This window comes from Macaca thibetana, chromosome 7 (assembly GCF_024542745.1).
Source record: "Macaca thibetana thibetana isolate TM-01 chromosome 7, ASM2454274v1, whole genome shotgun sequence".
Taxonomy (NCBI): Eukaryota; Metazoa; Chordata; class Mammalia; order Primates; family Cercopithecidae; genus Macaca; species Macaca thibetana.
This window is the reverse complement of record NC_065584.1, coordinates 160,176,143-160,196,064: the sequence shown is the minus strand read 5'-3', so window position 1 is coordinate 160,196,064 and position 19,922 is coordinate 160,176,143. Positions and strand designations below refer to the sequence as shown.

Genomic DNA, 19,922 nt, shown 5'->3' with positions numbered 1-19,922 from the left:
GGAGCAGGTTTAACAGACAACGTTGCAGATCTTCTCTGGGTCGTTGTTCACCTTGGCTGTATCTCCTTTGGCATCCCCTTCAGGCGTTCTCTTGGGTGTGGTGGTGATGCGGAAGGATGTAAGTGCTGGGTGCAGGATGCAGTGGCATGTGAGCTTTGATTGGTCCGATAGTCACTCTGGCCTCTTCTTCCTCACAGTGCTCTGTGGTGGATCACTTTTGAATGCTGGCTCTCCCTTAGCTCCCCTATTCAGTCAGTTACCCAATCCTGTCACTTCTGCTACCCAACAAGCTGTTTTATCTATGCAGTTGTCTCTCTTGTTCTGGGCCAGTACTATAATTCAAGCCACTGTTTTCACATGAGTTGTTCAGTTATTCTTGTAGCATAACTGGTCTTCCTACCTCCTTTCAGTCTTTTCTGCTCTTGTGCCAATTTTTTCTCAACACTGCAGTCGAATTGCATACACGAAAATGCAGATGATAAAAATCTAAATTGCTTTTTCACAAGATTTACAAGTCCTTTCAGAATCTAGATCCTGCTTTTTTTTCTGTCTCATCTTGTTACTTTTCCTTCCAGTGCTCCTCTTCACTACAGATCCTCCAGCCAAACTAAACTTTTCAGATTTCTAAATATCCCATATCGTATCCTGTCTAGGATTTTGCCCATGCTGCTGCCTTTGTTTTTTTTCACTGGTCTTTACTTTTGCTAGCTTATACTCATCTTTAGGTCTCAGTTTATATATTACCTCCTAGGGAAGCCTCACTTTTTTTGGTGGGGAAGACGTGTCCTTCCCATGTCATCTCCAGGCATTGAGTGTTACTGGGTTACCCGCTGTGTTATGATTCCTGACTACATACAAACAAACGTCTGTAGACGAGGGGCTACAAATTATTTGTCATTGAATCCTTGGTACTCACATTGGGCCTGGCATGTTGCAGTTTAGTAGATATTTGTGAAATGAATTAATGAATAAATGACATATCATTGTAATTATTCTTTACTGATCATTCTGTTCAAAATTATCCAAGGCAAGGCTACAGATTTTATGAGTTGATTATTATTTTAAGCTTGAGTTTATTACTGACATCTATACTAACTTTTAAGTATATATTTAATATATTTTTATTTTATTTACTGTGTTAAGCATACTTAGGCATAAATAATTTTTTTTTTTGTAATTGTGAGTTTACTTTCTTTTTATAACCTTGATATTTATCCCTGCCTCAGGTGGAGGATGCGCTGTCTTATCTTGACCAGGTGAAGCTGCAATTTGGTAGTCAGCCTCAGGTCTACAATGATTTCCTTGACATCATGAAGGAATTTAAATCTCAGAGGTAAAAGATGTGTGATTGTACTCAAGCTTTGTATCTGGCATATTGATTTTGGAAAGGAGAAGATAGTTTATTTACTGGAAGATAAAGGATGCTCCTTTCTGCGGCTGAATTTTCAAAATCATGCCTTTATTTTATGCATTCCTTTATTGATGGAAATTATGGCCACTAGACTGTTTTATCCTTACTGGTAAATTTTTGTTAACTAAAGTTTTTCAGTGCTTTATCTCAATCAGGGAAGTAGCACTGGTAGTGATTTAGGCTACTTGGTTTCTGAATTGATTTAGATACCCTTATATTCTGGCATGGTTCACTGTTGTAAACTGTTGTACTCATGGTTCACTGTTGTAACTCATCTGAACAATGTAGATTTGTGCTGAAATGATATATACTGATATATCAAAGAGTGGATCTTGTTTGGGATATGTCGCTTTCTAGGTATTGTCTGAGTATCTGCTTGGTAGGATTATTACCATGAACATATATTCTGTTCAGAATTTTGACCACTACAAAAATTAGCGGGGCATGGTAGTGGGTGCCTGTAATCCCAGCTACATGGGAGGCTGAGGCAGGAGAATTGCTTGAACCTGGGAGGCGGAGGCCGTAGTGTGCCAAGATTACGCTACTGCATTCCAGTCTGGGCAACAGAATGAGACTCTGTTTCAAAAAAAAAAAAAAATTGTGGCCGAGTATCTTTGAGTCTCAGAGTTCTTTGTGTGTTAATTTTAAAATGCGTAGATTATCTGTTTTCCTGTTTAGAGAAAACCTAGTAGAAAGTGAAATTTTGGCTGAGTGAGGTGGCTCATGCCTGTAATCCCAGCACTTTGGGAGGCTGAGGTGGGCGGATCACCTGAGGTCAGGAGTTCGAGACCAGCCTGGCCAACATGGTGAAACCCCATCTCTACTAAAAACACAAAAATCAGCCGAGTGTGGTGGCGCATGCCTGTAATCTCAGCTACTTGGGAGGCTGAGGCAGGAGAACCACTTGAACTTGGGAGGCGGAGGTTGCAGCGAGCCAGGATCCCAAGATCGCACCACTACACTCCAGTCTGGGTGACAGAGTGAGACTCCATCTCAAAAGAAAAAAGAAACATGAAATTTTTTATGACCAGGGTGTTTGTCAAGCTTACAGTTCATCACTTTTCTTTTTGTTTTTTTATCAGCATCGACACCCCAGGAGTGATTAGTCGTGTGTCCCAGCTATTCAAAGGCCACCCCGATCTGATAATGGGATTCAACACCTTCTTGCCCCCTGGCTACAAAATTGAGGTGCAGACCAATGACATGGTGAATGTGACAACTCCTGGCCAGGTTCATCAGATTCCCACCCATGGCATCCAGCCCCAGCCTCAACCACCACCCCAACATCCTTCCCAGCCTTCAACCCAGTCAGCCCCAGCTCCTGCCCAGCCAGCTCCTCAGCCCCCACCTGCCAAAGTCAGCAAGGTGAGCACTTGGAAAATATTGCATCAATGTGAATGCATCCCTAGAAAGTACCTTCCTTTGACATTTCCCCTTTATATAAGACTTAGATACTGAGACACAAGGTTACAAAGATTTCATCGGAGAAAAATGCAGTGGTCACTTCACTATAACATGGTTCACATTTACACACCACTTAGATATCTATTTAAATCAACACAGCAACAACTTTCAAGGTCTTTCTCTTTACAGTTTCTGCTTATAAAACCATGAACATCCCAACAGGTGGTGACTTTGTGTAGTAGTAGTTGATAGCACAGACAGAAACCATCCTTTTATGGTCAAATTGTGCTACTGCCCACATGGTTATTTTATGAAAGTTATTTCACTTACCAGATTATATCAAGCTAAGTAGAAGATCTAATGAACAGTGATGGTGATGATGATGAAGATGGGGTGTTCTTGGTCTAGAACCACACTGTCTGACACAGTAGCCACTAGCCACATAGCACTATTTAAATTTAAATTAAAATCAGTTTTTCATTTGCACTAGCTTTCAAGTGCTCAGTAACCACATGTGGCTAGTGGCTGTATATTTAAGACAGTGCAAATAAAGGACATTTCCATCATCTCAGTTCTATAGGACAGAGTTGGCATAGAAGACTATGTGGAGCTGCTGCAACAATTGAGGTGTTGTCTTTTTGTTGACATCAAAAGGCTGTGTAGAATGAGATATTTTCTATGTGTACTTGTTGAGCTACTAAGCTAAAACATTGCATATGAAAAATTCTTCACTGTAATTGGAGATGGCTCCAGTTTTAAGATTTTATTTAGAAAATGTGAGACTGAGATATTTGTATCAGCATGTTTGAAACTCTCTACAACTCCCACTGTTGCCCAGTATGATTTGTGTTGGACTAAAATGGCCTGGCCTGAGTGAGTAAATAAAGGATATACGTTGACACTTTGTTTCTCTTTAGTTTGAACTTTCCTTCTATCAACTCATCTATGCATCTGAGGAGAATAAAGACTTTTTTTCTTTTTAGCCCTCCCAACTACAAGCACATACTCCTGCCAGTCAGCAGACTCCCCCACTTCCACCGTATGCATCCCCACGTTCTCCGCCGGTCCAGCCTCACACACCAGTGACAATCTCATTGGGAACGGCCCCATCCTTGCAGAACAATCAACCTGTGGAGTTTAATCATGCCATCAACTATGTTAATAAGATCAAGAACAGATTCCAGGGCCAACCAGACATCTACAAAGCATTCCTGGAGATTTTGCACACATATCAGGTAAGAAGAGTGTCCATTCAGCTTGTCTTAATCAGGCCATCTAGTCAAAGAACAACTTAAGTAACCATTATTGTGTCCATTAATTCGTACTGGAAGTTAGCCAGTTAGAAACTACCATGCATGTTTATAAAGCCAGTGTTTTTGTTTGTTTGTTTTTTGAGAGGGAGTCTTGCACTGTCACCCAGGCTGGAGTGCAGTGGTGCGATCTCGGCTCACTGCAACCTCCGCCTCCAGGTTCAAGTGATTCTCCTGCCTTAGCCTCCCTAGTAACTGGGATTACAGGCACCTGCCACCATGCCCAGCTAATTTTTTGTATTGTTAGTAGAGATGGGATTTCACTATGTTGGCTAGGCTGGTCTCGAACTCCTGACCTTGTGATCCGCCTGCCTCGGCCTCCTAAAGTGCTGGGATTGCAGGTGTGAGCCACCACACCCATGCTATAAAGCCAGTTTTATTTGCCTGACTTGATTGCCCTGCAACATTCAGTTAGGATTTTTTTTTAAGACAGAGTTTTGCTCTTTTTGCCTAGGCTGGAGTGCAGTGGTGCAATGTCGGCTCACTGCAGCCTCCACCTCCTGGGTTCAAGTGATTTGTTGTATTTTTAGTAGAGATGGGGTTTCAATATATTGGCCAGGCTGGTCTCAAACTCCTGATCTCAGGTGATCTGCCCGCCATGGCCTCCCAAAGTGCTGGGATTATAGGTGTAAGCCACTGCGCCTGGCCTCAGTCAGGATTTTTAGTCACTGTCCCATGAAATGAAGCTCTGTTTTATCTGGGACAGTTAGATGGTGACTTATTTAGTCTAGTTAATCTACAGTAGGAGGAGGAGAAATTTCTAAGGTTTTATCAGTTGTTAGTGGTCCCCTGGGCATTAATATTTATTGCCCTAGGCCGGGCATGGTGTCTCACACCTGTAATCCCAGCACTTTGGGAGGCCGAGATGAGTGCACTCCAGCCTGAGCAGCAAGAGTGAAACTCCATCTCAAAAAAATTTACTACCCTAGTTTTGAAAGGAATTGTCATCCACCATCTTGCACTTATTTCTCAACTTGAAATTTTCGTTTGTGGTCAGAACGGGTGCTGAGAACATAGACTTTCTTCTTACATGCAGCCTAAATAGATAACAGTGATTCCAGAAAGTGTGCAAAGATGAGCAACTCAAAACAGTAGCCCTTTAATGTGATCTCTTCATTTGCAATTCCTCAGAAAGAGCAGAGAAATGCCAAGGAAGCTGGAGGAAACTACACTCCAGCGTTGACAGAGCAGGAGGTGTATGCCCAGGTTGCTCGTCTCTTTAAAAACCAGGAAGATTTGTTGTCAGAGTTTGGACAATTCCTACCAGATGCCAACAGCTCCGTGGTATGTTTTTTTTGTAAGAATTACACTATTTATTATTATTATCTTAGAGAAGTTGGAAAACTGTGCTCAGAAGGGGACTTTTCCTAGATGATATTTGTTTGCTTTGATAAGAGCGTTAATCTCTTTCATGTGTCTTAATCAGCTTTTAAGCAAAACAACTGCTGAGAAGGTTGATTCTGTGAGAAATGATCATGGAGGCACTGTCAAGAAGCCCCAACTGAACAACAAGCCGCAGAGGCCCAGCCAGAATGGCTGCCAGATCCGCAGACACCCTACAGGAACCACGCCTCCAGTTAAGGTGAGAATGGGCAGCAGCTGCTCATTTTGACACTCACAAGCAATTCTAAGGGAGAGGTACGCTAGGGGTGGTCACGTGTTCTTAAGTGCGTTAACAGTTGGGTCCTTGATATTTGGAGCAAGTTAGTATGTGTCACAGAAACTCAGTGCAAAGTTTATCTGGCTTTACAAAAGAGTATTAGAATAACATTGATTGCTTGGATTACTGTACTTTTTTGAATTCTTTATTATCTTCTTTGCAATGAGCTGCCATTTCTTTAATGTTTTGGTTGCTACTAAGAATTTCCAATACTTAAAATTTTTTTTACTTCTTTTTTTTTTGAGACAGAGTCTCGCTCTGTCACCCAGACTGGAGTGCAGTGGCATGATCTCGGCTCACTGCAACCTCTGCCTCCTGGGTTCAAGCCGTTCTCCTGCCTCAGCCTCCTGAGTAACTGGAACTACAGGCGTGTGCCACCACACCCAGCTAATTTTTGCATTTTTAGTAGAGATGGAGTTTCGCCATGTTGGCCAGGCTGGTCTTGAACTCCTGAGGTCAGGAGTTCCACCCGCCTTGGCCTCCCAAAGTGCTGGAATTACAGGCATGAGCCACCGTGCCTGGCCCCTTCTTATTTGATGCTTTAAATCTGCCTTATTAAGAAAGAACATTCTTGAGTTTGAGAATTATTTCAGAAATAAATGATCTCTGAGGTCCTCTTGTGAGTAGAGTGCGTGTGCTTTTTGAGGTCTCTTTGGTCTAGAACCCTGTCCTGCTCAGAGTTCTTTGTTGGGTTACCAGATCTTATCTGTATCATCTAATCTCCAAGGCACGACCTTTGGGCTGTAGCATAAAGTCTTAAACTCCTATTAGTAATCCATTACATGATGTTTTTTATTACATTTAACACTGATGGTCTGTCTGCAGAAAGCACAGCTTGCTCCCTTCTTTGATGTAACACAGCTATGATAGGGAGAGGGCTAGTTATATGTATTGAATGTTGAATTCTTCAGTGAATTTCAAAGCAGTATGTAATATGGAAGAGATAGATGTGTCTGCAGAATTAAATAATGACAAAAGTTTCTAATAGTAAGAGGTGTTTCTATCCTCTAATAGTAAGAGGTGACTGATAAATAGTAAGTGACTGACTACAAGGTCTCACATACTAGGTGTTACTGACACTTTTGAAGTATCCTTTTTCATTAGTGTTTGTCATGGTTTCTTTTGAAATCAAGTTGAACATAATAATGGTTTCTATTTCTTCACTTCAGTAAAGAGAATTAGTTACATGGGTAGCAAGAATCAGCTCAATAGATACACTCCATGCTTGGATTTACGTCCTCCCACTCTTGATTACCTACAGGTGGAAAGAATATAGTGGGGGCTTACAATTCTCCACCTACTTTCTGCATAGGCAGTGTAAGCAGAGGCTGCGGCTCTTAAGAAAGTATACTCTGAGATAGCCAAGGTAAATGTGCTACTTCTCACCAAATTTGTGCATTTCTTCGTAGAGAGTAAGTGGTGGATTTCAAAAGTAACTTCTTGCTTGACAGGATTATATTATGGCCTGTTGGTTCCCTTTAAAAGAACAATATTAAATTAGTCTGAGGGGATATTTCTGGCAAGATAGTTATTTCTTCTATTAGAAAAATTATGCTTTTTTTTTTGAGATGGAGCCTCCCGGGTTCAAGCGATTCTCCTGTCTCAGCCTCCTGAGTAGTCTCAGCCACAGGCGCACACCACCACGCCCAGCTGATTTTTTTTGTGTTTTTAGTAGAAATGGGGTTTCACCATGTTGGCCAGGATGGTCTCAATCTCTTGACCTCATGATCTGCCCACCTTGACCTCCCAAAGTGCTGGGATTATAGGCGTGAGCCCCCATGCCCAGCAAATTATGCTTTTTAAGTAAATTTTTAATTGAAATATTATTCAGGGTTAAAGATTGATTTCTGTCAATTTCAGGCCACGTGCACCAGCTCTTTTTACAAACAGCCTCTTCTCCCTCAACTGGTAGGAGAACAAAACAGTGGCATTAGAGTCTAAATGAAGTTACTTTGGGCCCCTAGAAAAAGTAAGGCTGATCTAAAAGTTTGTCACAGTAATGTCATGATGATTTTTGGAGAAAACATTTCGGGGTAGAATGATCTTTGAACCTCTGTTGGAGAAAGAAACTTAACAGGCAAACTGAAATAGAAAATATGAGTACAAATCTTAGAGGGTATAGAGTGAGTGGGTTAGAGTTCTCTCATTTGTTTCAAATTATTAATCAGCAGTGGTTTCAGTGTTGAAACCATTTATGAGTAGAAATCTTAGAGGGTATGGAGTGAGTTGGTTAGAGTTCTCTTATTTGTTTCAAATTATTAATCAGCAGTGGTTTCAGTGTTGAAACCATTGAACAGACAAAAATAAAATTCAGAGAAAACCACTCTTTGAATCTCACATGTTTGTATCTTTCTTTTGCAGAAGAAACCCAAACTGCTCAATCTAAAGGATTCTTCTATGGCAGATGCCAGCAAACATGGTGGTGGAACAGAATCGTTATTTTTTGATAAGGTGAGTAATGGATGAGTTAGATTTGATAGTGCCTGTTAATGCCAAAAGAAAATCATCTTATCCCCCCAAAGGTTTTGTTTTAAAGGTGTCAAACTAATTAGGGCTTTCTGTTTTTTAACATAGTTTCCCAGTTGTGAGTCCTTTGAGTCTGCTAGTACTATTAGCATAGCTAGAAAAATGGTAGCATTGTTTGCTTTGGTTTTATGAAGCAGTTTGGGGCAGAAGACAGATTTTTAGAAAATGTATTATGTTTCTCTTGAAAGATGTTTGGGGCTCGCTGTTGTAGATATCCGGGTCTGTGTGGCAGGTAGTACCAGTGCCTGTACCAATTATTGAGGATTTAAGATGACTTGTAATCTTATTGCTGTAATAGTTATTTGTAGTATGCATATATATAGCATTCAGGGGAATTGTGATTTACTTGCATGTTTTCAAAGCTACCCAGGTGATTCTAATGAGCAACCAGAGTTGAGATTGTTGGCATAAATGATGTTGTGTGGTGCCTTAGTTTGGCCACATAAACTTAAGTGTGATTTGCTCCTTGGAGTCAACTTGATGATTAGCAGGAACTGTTGGACTTCTCACTGGTAGAAATCAACCTGGATTGTCCTGTGGTGATTGACTCTATTTTGTGCCTCTTGGGTTTTGCAGAAGGGCAGATGATTTAACATCTCCTTGATTGGTATCTCCTGATCTCTTTCTGTCTGCCGTGCCTGTGTGAGCTTTTTGCAGGAGAATCCTGCAAGAGTGTTGAGTTCTTAGCTCTGATGTGAACCATTACCAAAGTCTGCTTGGGCGGTTGGTGCTTTTAGACAAGTGTAAAAGTCTAGATCACAACCAATGAATGTCAAGAAAAGGGTGGGGAAGGGGAGCTGTTGTAAATTAAGAATTAAGAAATATATAAGCCAAATGTGACATGCAGACTTTGGATTCTGCATTTAAACGTCAGTTTATTTTTATTTTTATTTTTGAGACAGAGCTTGCTCTGTTGCCCAGCTTGGAGTGCAATGGTGCGATCTTGGCTCACCGCCTCCCCGGCTCAAGCGATTCTCCAGCGTCAGCCTCACAAACAGCTGGGACTACAGGCGCCTGCCACTGTGCCCAGCTGATTTTTGTGTTTTTAGTAGAGACAGGGTTTCACCACGTTGGCCAGACTAGTCTTGAACTCCTGACCTCAAGTGATCCACCTACCTCAGCCTCCCAAAGTGCTGGGATTACAGGTGTGAGCCACCACACCTGGCCAATAGCCAATTTTTAAGATATTAATTAGACAATTGAACTTAGTACAGACTCAATATTAGATGCTATTAAGGAATCTTTTTTACATTTTTGGGTTTTTTTTTTTATAGACGGAGTCTCGCTGTTATTGCCCAGGCTGGAGTAAAGTGGTGTGATCTTAGCTCACTGCAACCTCCACCTCCTGGGTTCAAGCGATTCTCCTGCTTCAGCCTCCCAAGTAGCTAGCATTACAGGTGCCTGCCACAACGCCTGGCTAATGTTTATATTTTTGGTAGAGATGGGGTTTCACTGTGTTGGCCAGGGTGGTCTTGAACTCCTGACCTCAGGTGATCCGCCCACCTTCACCTCCCAAAGTGCTGGGATTACAGGTGTGAGCCACTACACCTGGCCTTTTTTATTTAAGAGATGGTCTCGCTCTGTCACCCAGGCTGGAACTCAGTGGTGCTTTCATAGCTTACTACAGCCTGGAACTCCTGGGCTCAAGTGATCCTTCTCACCCTCCTGAGTAGCTGGGACTTACAGGTACACACCACCACACTCAGCTAATGTTTAAAATTTTTTTGGAGAGGGGGGGTCTCACTGTTTTGCCCTGGCTGGTCTCAGACTCCTGGGCTCAGGCAGTCCTCCTCCTTTAGCCTCAGCACTGGCCTCCCAAAGTGTTGAGATTACAAGTGTGAGCCACCATGCCTTGCCTTAAGGAATCTTCTGAAAATAAGTTAATTTCTAAGAGTAATGGTTTTTTTTGAGACAGTCTCACTCCATTGCTGAGGCTGGAATACAATGGCGCCATCTTGACTCACCACAACCTCCACCCCCCGGGTTCACGCAACCCTCCTTCCTCAGCCTTCCGAGTAGCTGGGATTATAGGTGCCCACTACCACACCCAGCTAATTTTTGTATGTTTAGTAGAGACAGGGTTTCATTCTGTTGGCCAGGCTGTCTGGAACTCCTGACCTTAGGTGATCTGCCTGCCTTGGCCTCCCAAAGTGTTAGTTTTACAGGTGTGAGTCACTGCGCCCAGTCCTTTAATAGCATTTTCTTAGTACTTTTTCTTAAACATATATACTATATCTAGATGAAATGTCTGGAATTTGGTTTAAAATGCAGTGGTAGGAGAAATGAGTATAGATGAAACAAAATATACTATAGATCATTGAGGTTAGGGTTGAGTACATAGGTTTGTTATATTTCTGTCTACTTTTGTGTATGTTTAAAAGCTAATAAAAAGTAAAGGTAAATAGGGTATACAGTATAACGGGTACAGTGCTCTTTTATCTTTAGCTTTAAAAGTCTAGATTCCATATAGTGTCTACTGATGAATAGTTAACGAAAAGCATACGGAAGTCTGGAGCAGGGGTTGCTGGTAAGCCACTTGGTTTGGTGGCAGTCTGTGGTCTTCACTAAAGGATCACAGTGCTAAATATTTACTTTGGAACTGAAGCCCCAGATTGGTAATCTGGCTAGGCTAGTTTTGCTTTGTCTATGCCATTGATCATTTTTGGGTTTTTGGTATTAAGATGCTCAATACTGTAAATAGAGGAAGAAAAAAGACCAGATCAGAGGACAGAAGTATCTTAAGAGAGCATTATTCCAGATTACCAGAGTTTAAAACAATCTTGGCAAAGATTCTTGCTATAAACATGTGTTAAGAGAGGCAACAGGCTGGGCACAGTGGCTCACACCTGTAATCCCAGCATTTCGGGAGGCCGAGGTGGGTGGATCACCTGAGGTCAGGAGTTTAAGGCCAACATGGTGAAACTGCCTCTCTACTAAAAATACAAAAAAAAAAATTAGCTGGGCATTGTGGCAGACGCCTATAATCCCAGCTACTCGGGAGGCTGAGGCAGGAGAATTGCTTGAACCTGGGAGGCGGAGGTTGCAGTGAGCCGAGATCACGCCATTGCACACCAGCCCGGGCAACAATAGTGAAACTCCGTCTCAAAGAAAAAAAAAAAAGAGGCAACAAAAGCCGGGTAATTCTGATATGGTCTGGAGAATCAAGCATATGAGAAGGTATACTCCGAGATCTCATTTTTTAAATTACTACGGTAATTTTTTTTTTCTTTTTTTTTTTTTTTAAGACGGAGTTTCACTCTTAATGCCTGGGCTGGAGTACAGTGGCACGATCTCGGCTCACTGCAACCTCTGCCTCCTGGGTTCAAGCGATTCTCCTGCCTCGGCCTCCCGAGTCGCTGGGACTATAGGCGCCCGCCACCACGCCGAGCTAATTTTTTTTTTTTTTTTTTTTTTTTTTTTAGTAGAATGGCGTTTCATTATGTTGGCCAGGCTGGTCTCGAACTCCTGACCTCAGGTGATCCACCCTCCTCAGCCTCCCAAAGTGCTGGGATTATAGGCGTGAGCCACCGTGCCCAGCTGGAAAATTTTGAACATGCGTAAAGAGAATAGTAAAATGATTCCTCACGTACCTACCATCCAGCTTTTGCAGTTCCCAATCCTAGCCGGTGTGTTTGTTTCATATATATTCCCACCCATCCCAGTTTATTTGGAGACAAATTGCAGATATATTATTTCATCCATACATATTTTAGTAAGTTTCTTTTAAAAATGACTCCTTTTTGTGGCCAGGTACGATGGCTCATGCCTATAATCCCAGCACTTTGGGAGGTGAAGACGGGTGGATCACTTACGGTCAGGAGTTTGAGACTACCCTGGCCAATATGGTGAAACCTCGTCTCTACTAAAAATACAAAAATTAGCTGGGTGTAGCAGCACATGCCTGTAATCAATCCCAGCTACTTAGGAGGCTGAGGCAGGAGAATTGGTTGAACCCAGGAGGCAGAGGTTGCAGTGAGCTGAGATCGCACCACTGCACTTCAGCCTGAGCAACAGAGCTGGACTGCGTTTAAAAAACAAAACAAAACCAAAAAAAACCTCCTTTTTGCAAACATAATCATCGTCACATCTAAAAAAACTAACATTGATTACTTAGCATCATAAAATATCAGTTCAAATTTCCCATTTTTATTTTATTTTTTTACTTATGAGACAGTGTCTTGCTCTGTCACCCACGCTGGAGCACAGTGGCATTATCCCAGCTCACTGCAACCTCTGCCTCCCGGGTTCAAGTGATTCTCATGTTTCACTCAGCCACCCGAGTACCTGGAATTAGAGGCATGTGCCATCATGCCTGGCTAATTTTTGTATTTTTAGTAGAGACAGGGTTTCAGCATGTTGTCCAGTCTATTCTCGAAGTCCTGGCCTCCAGTGATCCACCCACCTTGGCCTCCCAAAGTGCTGGGATTATAGGCATGAGCCACCACGCGCAGCCACAGATTTCCCCAATTTTTAAAAACTAATGACAGGACAGCCTGGGCCATATATGACCTCATCTCTACAAAAAATTTAGAAATTAGTGGCTGGGCGCGGTGGCTCAAGCTTGTAATCCCAGCACTTTGGGAGGCCGAGACGGGCGGATCACAAGGTCAGGAGATCGAGACCATCCTGGCTAACATGGTGAAACCCCGTCTCTACTAAAAAATACAAAAACTAGCCGGGCGAGGTGGCGGACGCCTGTAGTCCCAGCTACTCAGGAGGCTGAGGCAGGAGAATGGCGTGAACCCGGGAGGCGGAGCTTGCAGTGAGCTGAGATCCGGCCACTGCACTCCAGTCTGGGCGACACAGGGAGACTCTGTCTCAACAAAAAGAAAAAAAAAAAAAAAAAAAAAAAGAAATTAGCCAGGCATGGTGGCTCACACCTGTAGTCCCAGTTCTTTGGGAGGTTGAGGGTGGGAGGCTGCAGTGAGCTGAGATTACACCGCTGCACTCCATCCTAGGTGACAGAGCAAGGCCCTTTTCAATTCCCCACTTTAAGAAAAACAAAAACTGTTTTTCTTCCTGTTGTCTCCATAAGGTCCGAAAGGCTCTTCGGAGTGCAGAAGCCTATGAAAATTTCCTGCGCTGTCTTGTTATTTTTAACCAGGAGGTGATCTCTCGTGCTGAGCTTGTGCAACTAGTTTCTCCTTTCCTGGGGTAAGTGAAGTGAGGGGCTCAGCCCTGATTCATGATATGGAGGCCAGGTAATATTTGATTTGTGAGAGTATGTGATAGGCAAAGTTAATTTACTTGAGATAGGTCAGTTGACTCAAATGTTAGTGCCAAAAGAGTCCTAAGAAGTCTTCTAGTCCAACTCTAGAGATGAGAAAATAGTGAGGGCATTAAGTATTTATTGACTAATGGCCAAGACTAGTGGTTTCCTGATCTTTTGACCAGTGCTGGATGTTTATCAAGAAAAATCTCTCCCAGAGTTCTGGAATTTTTTAAAAAATTATTATCATTATTATTATTATTATTTCTTTTTTTTTTCTTTGAGACAAAGTCTCACTCTTGTTTCCCAGGCTAGAGTGTGATGGCGCAATCTTGGCTCACTGCAACCTCTGCCTCCTGGGTTTAAGCGATTCTCCTACTTAGACCTACTGTCACCACACACCCGGCTAATTTTTGTACTTTTTTTAGTAGAGATGGGGGTTTTACCATGTTGGCCAGGCTGGTCTAGAACTCCTGACCTCAGGTAATCCACTTGCCTCGGCCTCCGAAAGTGCTGGGATTACAGGCGTGAGCCACCACGCCGAGCCTGGAATCTTTACTATATTTGACAGCCTAAGAATTATGTGAACATTAAAGCAATATTCTTTTTCTTTTTTTTTTTTTTTTTTTTTGAGATGGAGTCTCGCTCTGTCACCCAGGCTGGAGAGCAGTGGCGCAATCTCGGCTCACTGCCAGCTCCGCCTCTCAGGTTCACACCATTCTCCTATCTCCGCCTCCTGAGTAGCTGGGACTACAGGCGACCGCCACCACACCTGGCTAATTTTTTGTATTTTTATTAGAGACGGGGTTTCACCATGTTAGCCAGGATGATCTTGATCTCCTGACCTTGTGATCCGCCCGCCTCGGCCTCCCAAAGTGCTGGGATTATAGACGTGAGCCACTGCGCCCAGCCTAAAGCAATATTCTTGATCAAAAGAATGGTTTGTTATTTTGCCTGGTTTCGGTACAACGCTTTTATCACCACTTTAACTGATCTGAGAGTATTTTATTAGGAAAAGGGGAAACCAAATGCTCAGAAGCAGTTCTTTTTTTTTTTTTTTTTTTTTTTTTTTTGAGACGGAGTCTCGCAGAGCCCAGGCTGGAGTGCAGTGGCTCGATCTCGGCTCACTGCAAGCTCCGCCTCCTGGGTTTACGCCTCAGCCTCCTGAGTAGCTGGGACTACAGGCGCCCGCCACCGCGCCCGGCTAATTTTTTGTATTTTTAGTAGAGACGGGGTTTCACTGTGGTCTCGATCTCCTGACCTCATGATCCGCCCGCCTCGGCCTCCCAAAGTGCTGGGATTACAGGCGTGAGCCACCGCGCCTGGCAGAAGCAGTTCTTCTTAGGCAGGAAATAATTTGTCCCTGGTAGCAGATTTCTGATCCAAAACCAGGTGGTAGTAGTCATACCTCAGGATAACTGCATCATGCCCCTAATTGCTTGTCACTTTTTGGTTTGATTCTTCAGGAAATTCCCTGAGTTGTTTAATTGGTTTAAAAACTTTCTGGGCTATAAGGAGTCTGTACATCTGGAAACTTATCCAAAGGAACGAGCCACAGAGGGCATTGCTATGGAGATAGATTATGCTTCTTGTAAACGATTGGGCTCCAGCTATCGAGCCTTACCAAAGAGTTACCAGCAGCCCAAGTGTACAGGAAGGACTCCTCTCTGTAAAGAGGTAAGGCCTTCCTTCCCTAACAAGGATCAGCCCTGGGTCCTCAGCTTTTTCCGGAAGGGAGTGGTGTTACCAAGGTTTGAGAATTTATATGAATGATGAAATTAAGAATGCTTTTAGTCCTTTTTTTAAAAAAAATGTTTTCTACTTTTTTGTTTGTTTTTGAGACAGGATTTTGTTTTGTCACCCAGGCTGGAGTGCTCAAAGCGCCTCAACCTACTGGGCTCAAATGATCCTCCCAAGTACCTGGGACTTACACATGCCTTCACACCCAGCTAAAAATGTAAAAATAGAAGTTTTTAGTTTTGTAAAGATGGGGTCACTCCTTCTGCGCTCAAGTGATCTTCCGCTTCATCCTCCCAAAGCACTGGAATTATATTTCCACTTATATTCAGAACGCTTTTCTTACTAATACCTTTTTGTAAACTTGCTAAAGGTGAAATTTGTGAAGTAATGTTAGTTGCCTATTTCTCCGCTAGAGTTTTGTCTTTTTATTGAGAATGCTTAATCACCAGAAAGCTGTTTTAGGCTTTTGTTTCAGTCTCTCTTCTTCTACCCAAAGGTTTTAAATGATACCTGGGTTTCCTTCCCTTCGTGGTCTGAGGACTCCACCTTTGTGAGTTCCAAGAAGACTCAATATGAAGAACATATTTATCGTTGTGAAGATGAGCGCTTTGAGGTACAAGCTTCTTTGGCATTTGAAGTTGGGGGATATGGGAGATGCTCAGTGAAAGACTATCTTAATACCTATCTCTGAGGGGTATTAAGATGGAAGAGCCAGAGGCTCACATTCTTCTGTGGTAAATGCTTGTTGTGGTACTTTCCATGCTTTGTGCATTGGTCAAATATATTAGTACATGTTTTATGGCAAATGTGACTTATCTAGGCCACTTTAGCTAGCCCTTTTAACTGAAATTGTCCATTGATGACTGAATAATAGTTCTTTTGATTTTGCATGGCATTTTAAGATTATTGTGTTTTAATGGTGAAGAAAATCAGCATCCTAAGGTTTATAGTACTTTCTTGAAACTGTTTTTAAATTATTTAAGATCTGTATGTATCATTACCCTTAGCAAGTATCTTGCCATGGTTAGTAAACCAGCTCTGTTATGAGAACTGGAATTTTTCTTTCATGTTTCTGGTATTGATTGCTTTGTTTTGTTTTGTTTTGTTTTGTTTTTTTGAGACAGGGTCTCATTCTGTTGCCCAAGCTGCAGTGCAGTGGCACAATCACAGTTCATTGCAGCCTCAACCTTCCAGGCTCAAGTATGACCCTCCCACTCAGACCCCCACCCCTACCCACCACCAAGTCACTGGGACTACAGGCATGTGCTACCATGCCTGGCTAATTTTTTTTTTTTTTAACTTTAAATTCTGGGATACATGTGCAGAACGTACAGGTTTATTACATAAATATACATGTGCCATGGGGGTTGCTGCGCCTATCAACTCGTCATCTAGGTTTTAAGCCCCACGTGCATTATGTATTTGTCCTAATGCTCTCCCTCCCCTTGCCTCCCACCCCCTGCGGCTACTTTTTTGTTTTTTTATAGAGACAGTGTTTACTACATTACCCAGGCTGGTCTCAAACTCTTGGGCCCAAGTGATCATTCCACCCTGGCCTCCCAAAGTGCTGGGATTACAGACATGAGCCACCATACCTGGCCTGATTGGCTCCTTTTGAAAGAAGGTTAAATTAGGGCCTTTTTTTTTTTTTTTTTTTTTTTTAAAGACAGAGTATTGCTCTGTCACCCGGGCTGGAGTGCAGTGGTGTGATCTCGGCTCACTGCAACCTCTGCCTCAAGAGTTTAAGCCATTATCCTGCCTCAGCCTCCCAAGTAGCTGGAACTACAGGTGCATGCCACTACACCCGGCTAATTTTTTTTGTATTGTTAGTGGAGATGGGTTTCACCATGTTGGCCAGGCTGGTCTTGAACGCCTGACCTCAAGTGACCCACCTGCCTTGGCCTCCCAAAGTGCTGGGATTACAAGCGTGAGCCACTGCGCCTGTCCCAGGAACTTTATTTTGAAGTAGTTAGGAAGGGAAGAGTGGAGTGAATAAATGAGGTGGTAGAGGGCCCCATACCACCTGTATCAGGAGGGGGACTACTGAAAGTGGGCTCAAAATCCCCAATGTGGGCGTTAAAAAAGGGAAGTCTGGGCCGGGCGCGGTGGCTCAAGCCTGTAATCCCAGCACTTTGGGAGGCCGAGGCGGGCGGATCACAAGGTCAGGAGATCGAGACCACAGTGAAACCCGTCTCTACTAAAAATACAAAAAAAAATTAGCTGGGCGCGGTGGCGGGCGCCTGTAGTCCTAGCTACTCAGGAGGCTGAGGCAGGAGAATGGCGTGAGCCCAGGAGGTGGAGCTTGCAGTGAGCCGAGATCACGCCACTGCACTCCAGCCTGGGCAACAGCGTGAGACTCCGTCTCAAAAAAAAAAAAAAAAAAAAAAAAAAAAAAAAAAAAAAAAAAAAAAAAAAAAAAAGGGAAGTCTGGCTTGTCTAAAGAGGTAAAATGACATGTATCCTATTTAGTGTATCTATTACATTAAATTGACTGGCTGTGCTTATTTGTATGGATAGGTATCTTGTTTTTGTTTTTGTTTTTGTTTTTTAAGTACTCTTTTAGCTCTTTGCCAGCTTTCCATCCTCACACTTGCTTCAGCTGTTTCTGGTGTGTTTTTAATTAAGAGCCACATGCCGCCTGGCCACTGGCAGGTGGTTGGCCATCTTTGCCCCAGCATTTATAAGTAGTTGCACCTATTTGCAGAAAACTAAATCATGACAGATGTTAACTTCCATAGGGAGTGCTATCAAGCTAAAGAAGACATTTTAGCCGGGTGCGGTGGCTCACGCTTGTAATCCCAGCACTTTGGGAGGCCGAGGCGGGCGGATCACGAGGTCAGGAGATCGAGACCACGGTGAAACCCCGTCTCTACTAAAAATACAAAAAATTAGCCGGGCGCGGTGGCGGGCGCCTATAGTCCCAGCTACTCAGGAGGCTGAGGCAGGAGAATGGCGTGAACCCAGGAGGCGGAGCTTGCAGTGAGCCAAGATTGCGCCACTGCACTCCAGCCTGGGCTACAGAGCAAGATCTGTCTCAAAAAAAAAAAAGCAAGCATTTCTTTGTTACTTATGTTTAGTAAGGTTAGCTGATGAGTTAGCAGAGCTTGGCATCTGTTTTTGACAGAATGTTCCTATCCCCTCTCAACTGGTATGCTTCCAAATGAGAGGCAACTTCATTTCCCATTTATGACTACAAGGGCAAAGATGAAAGAAGTGGGGTAAGCATGTGTTTAAGATTTGGTGGGATGAGCGAGTTTGAAGGAACATGTTTACCAATTAAGATAGGTTAGTAATGCTTCAGTACAGACAGCTCCCACATCTGAGTGACTTGTAAAGCCAATGGGTTTAATTTCTAATCATTCTACATGTACATTGATGTTTAGCAGGGGATTTGGCATATCAGAATCACTTGGGGATTCAGGCCAAGGGATTGCCACCATTATGATTGTTGCTAGTCACTAGGAGGAAAAGAGATCTCAGAAGGATCTCACACCTTTAAATGCTCCAGCCTAGAAGTGATAAACATTACTTCTTCTCAACTCATAACAACTCATTTGTCAGAACTAGTTACATGACCCTATCCAATCATAAGGGAGTCAGGAAGTTAGTCCATTTTTTGTCAGTAATTGGAGAGCAAGAGGGGCCAGAAGTATTGACAAAATGATGACCACATTTCCAAAACAAGAAAATTTAGGGAACACTTCTGCAAACATTTGGTTGTAGACTGTTCATTTAGGAGTCCAATAAGAATTTAAATCATTACCCGCAGATACAACAGTGAACTCCTTAGGGTATGATAGTCACTGCTCTTATTATTACTGGATGTGGAACAAGGCTATTGAGTATTTTAGTATTTGAATATATTTAAATATTTCAAGTTAAAAAAAAAACTCTCAAGACAGAGCCGTCTTTTGGTATTGTTTTGATTGTTATTGTTTGTTCATAACGGATCTTAGCAATTCAGGAAAGTTCAGGGAAAAGTATCAGTAAAGTCATCTCTTGTTAGGTTCCTCTGGTCTAAGATCAGTAGTCTTAAGCAAAGCACACGGTGCAGGTGGTGGTGGTGATAACTACCGTTTATCCAGCTTCATCCTGTGGTTCTTATGTGCCAGGTATTGCGCTGAATACTTTATGTGGATTGTATAATTTAATCCAGAAATAGGCTTGTGAGAGTAATAGGTGCTGTTATCCCTATTTTGCTGATAAAGAAACAGTCTTATGTAGCTAGTAGGGCAGAACCAGGATTCAAATCCAAGGAGTTTGACTCCCTGCCTTATTTTTCTAATCACTACTCTATTCTATTCTGATTTGGGTCCTGAGCATACCCTTCTTTGTCTTCCTCTTCAGCTTGATGTAGTTTTAGAGACCAATCTGGCAACAATCCGGGTTCTGGAAGCAATACAGAAGAAGCTTTCCCGCTTGTCTGCTGAGGAACAAGCCAAATTTCGCTTGGACAACACCCTTGGGGGCACATCAGAAGTCATCCATAGAAAAGCACTCCAGAGGATATATGCTGATAAAGCAGCTGACATCATTGATGGTCTGAGAAAGAATCCCTCCATTGCTGTTCCAATTGTCCTTAAAAGGTACCTGAGCAAATGTGCCCTTAGTGCTTTAGTGTGTACTTCATTACTGGTTCAGTGTCCCATTAAATAAGGCTCT

At 42.7% G+C, this 19,922-nt stretch overlaps 1 protein-coding gene across 4 annotated transcripts in view; it reads left to right on the top strand.

Moving 5' to 3' along the window:
• Positions 1-19,922, top strand: part of SIN3A (SIN3 transcription regulator family member A) — an 89,958-nt gene that overhangs the window by 41,995 nt on the left and 28,041 nt on the right. For all 4 annotated transcript variants that reach the window (XM_050799835.1, XM_050799837.1, XM_050799834.1 and 1 more), the window contains exons 4-13: positions 1,227-1,333; positions 2,494-2,776; positions 3,799-4,050; positions 5,257-5,409; positions 5,552-5,707; positions 8,147-8,236; positions 13,347-13,465; positions 14,987-15,197; positions 15,757-15,873; positions 19,608-19,846. In XM_050799835.1, coding sequence (XP_050655792.1) covers positions 1,227-1,333; positions 2,494-2,776; positions 3,799-4,050; positions 5,257-5,409; positions 5,552-5,707; positions 8,147-8,236; positions 13,347-13,465; positions 14,987-15,197; positions 15,757-15,873; positions 19,608-19,846 — 1,727 coding nt within the window. The remainder of the gene's footprint in view (positions 1-1,226; positions 1,334-2,493; positions 2,777-3,798; positions 4,051-5,256; positions 5,410-5,551; positions 5,708-8,146; positions 8,237-13,346; positions 13,466-14,986; positions 15,198-15,756; positions 15,874-19,607; positions 19,847-19,922) is intronic.